This window comes from Cajanus cajan, chromosome 6 (assembly GCF_000230855.2).
Source record: "Cajanus cajan strain Asha chromosome 6, NIPB_CcT2T_4, whole genome shotgun sequence".
Lineage (NCBI taxonomy): Eukaryota > Viridiplantae > Streptophyta > Magnoliopsida > Fabales > Fabaceae > Cajanus > Cajanus cajan.
In genome coordinates this window covers 5,277,039-5,278,958 of record NC_138522.1, presented here as the reverse complement: position 1 = coordinate 5,278,958, position 1,920 = coordinate 5,277,039, and the positions used below count along the sequence as shown (strand labels likewise).

The 1,920-nt window shown below is 40.3% G+C and overlaps 1 protein-coding gene across 1 annotated transcript; it reads right to left on the bottom strand.

Moving 5' to 3' along the window:
• Positions 1-584: 584 nt before the first annotated feature.
• Positions 585-1,670, bottom strand: LOC145958508 (uncharacterized). Its single transcript, XM_083076002.1, has 2 exons — positions 1,460-1,670; positions 585-1,264 (listed from the first exon to the last, which is right to left on the bottom strand). Exons 1-2 carry the CDS (start codon positions 1,668-1,670, stop codon positions 585-587), a joined length of 891 nt encoding a protein of 296 aa, XP_082932128.1.
• Positions 1,671-1,920: the final 250 nt, after the last annotated feature.

The following is a 1,920-nucleotide window of genomic DNA, read 5'->3' as shown; positions in this document are numbered from 1 at the left end:
TTGATGATCTAAATGCCTTTCCTGATCTTCCTCCGGAGGTCACCACAGAGCTAAACGAATATGCTCATACTTTTGCTGCAGCCTCCGAATTGCATACGAAGTGGTCCACTTCGAGTCAGGAGATAGCTCAGATTGAGGCTGATTCTGAAGAGGATCGAACCAAATTGGAAAAACTCAAGACTGAGCTTCTTTCGATCAAGGATTCCACTTCTCAGATAGTTCCCGAACTGATGAAGCTCAAGCAATCTGAGGAAGATGTGGAGCGTACCATTTCTGCCCTGCAACGAGACCTTGACTCGATTAAGTCCAGACATGCTGCTTTGAAGCTTCAGAGCCAAGAAATTATGTTGAAGCAAAAGGGTTTGCGGGATGAAGGAAAAGGCATATCTCTCAGACTTTCAAAGTCTTTGGATCAAAAGAGAAGATTGGAAGTATTGTGTGCTTCGCGGAAGCAAAGTCTCGACCAAGCCTACCAAGCATATGAAGCACTCAAATCCAAATTCTGCAAGTGATCGAGAGCCCTGGAGATGCCTATATTTAATATTTATCCGCTTGTACCTTTTTTATCTCTTTGAACACTCGTCTCAGTACATGCTACTTTCATGAAATTTCTTCAAGTATTTTCCATTGATCACTTTACTTGCATTTGTCGAATTTAACTCTTTGATCAAATATGCATTGTTCGAGTAGATTCTTTCGATAATGAATGATCCTTCCCAATTATAGGTCCATTTACCCCGATCTCGAGATTTTTGGTCCATTGGAAGGATAACTTTTAGAACTAAGTCTCCACTCGAAAATTGTTTACTCTTGACCTTTTTGCTATAAACTCGAGCTATTTTTTCTTTTTGGTGAATGACATTTTGCATGGCGATCATTCTTTCGTCATCCAGTCGAATTAGTTCATCATACATTAAATTCCAATAATCCTCGACTGGTAGCTCATTTTGCCTTTGCACGTGAATGAATTGCAAATTGATATCAATAGGAAAAATTGCTTCATGACCATACACCAACTTGTATGGCGTAGTTTGAGTGGCATTCCTGGGTGAATTTCTGTAAGCCCACAATATTTGTAGCAATGTTTCATGCCAATTTCGAGGTTTCCCTGAAATATGTTTTTTGATCAAAGCTATGATCACTTTGTTAGCAGCCTTGACTTGGCTGTTAGCTTGTGCATAGTAGGGTGTCGAAGCAATCATTTTGATTCCTCTCGACTGGGCATACTGGACCACTTTTCGACCTGTGAACACCGTTCCTTGATCTGTAGTTATTGTCTGGGGTATTTCGAATCGAAATATAATATGGTCTTCAATAAAATTTATCACTTCTTTCTAGTCAACCTCTTTTACAGGAATTGCTTCCACCCATTTTGTAAAATAATCGATGGCCACGATTATGTACTTATAGTTTTTTGCTGACGGAGGATGAATCTGGCCAATTACGTCAATTGCCTAACCTCGAAAAGGCCACGGTTTAACAATCGCATGCAACTCGGTTGCTGGTACTCTATGTATTGGGCCATGTTTCTGGCACTCTTCGCAACCTTTTGCAAATTCGATACGATCTTTGAACATGCTTGGCCAAAAATATCCTTTTCTGGACAAAGTCCATTTCATTTTCTCCCCCTCTTGATGGGCACCACAAATCCCTTCATGTACCTCTGCCATGGCTATGTAGCTCTCATGATTTCCGAGGCACTTAAACAAAACTCCATCGAAACCTCTCTTGAACAGTTCATCATTCAATATCACATAATTGAGAGCTCGATATTTAACTTTTCTTTCAGCTTGCGAATTTGGACTTAGATATTCGATTAGCTCTTTCCTTCAGTCCTAAATGGTTGAGGTGTCAATGGTGAGGCATTCGTGCTCGTCACTCAACTCATTCCTTATACAAACAAGAGATTCGAGACATTCC

Excerpts from the sequence above, each read along its gene's own strand:
- LOC145958508 (XM_083076002.1), bottom strand. The coding sequence starts at position 1,670 with ATGGCAGAGGTACATGAAGGGATTTGTGGTGCCCATCAAGAGGGGGAG. Across the intron at positions 1,265-1,459 it reads TAAACCGTGGCCTTTTCGAG|ATCAAGGAACGGTGTTCACA; the intron begins GTTAGGCAATTG and ends CAATAACTACAG.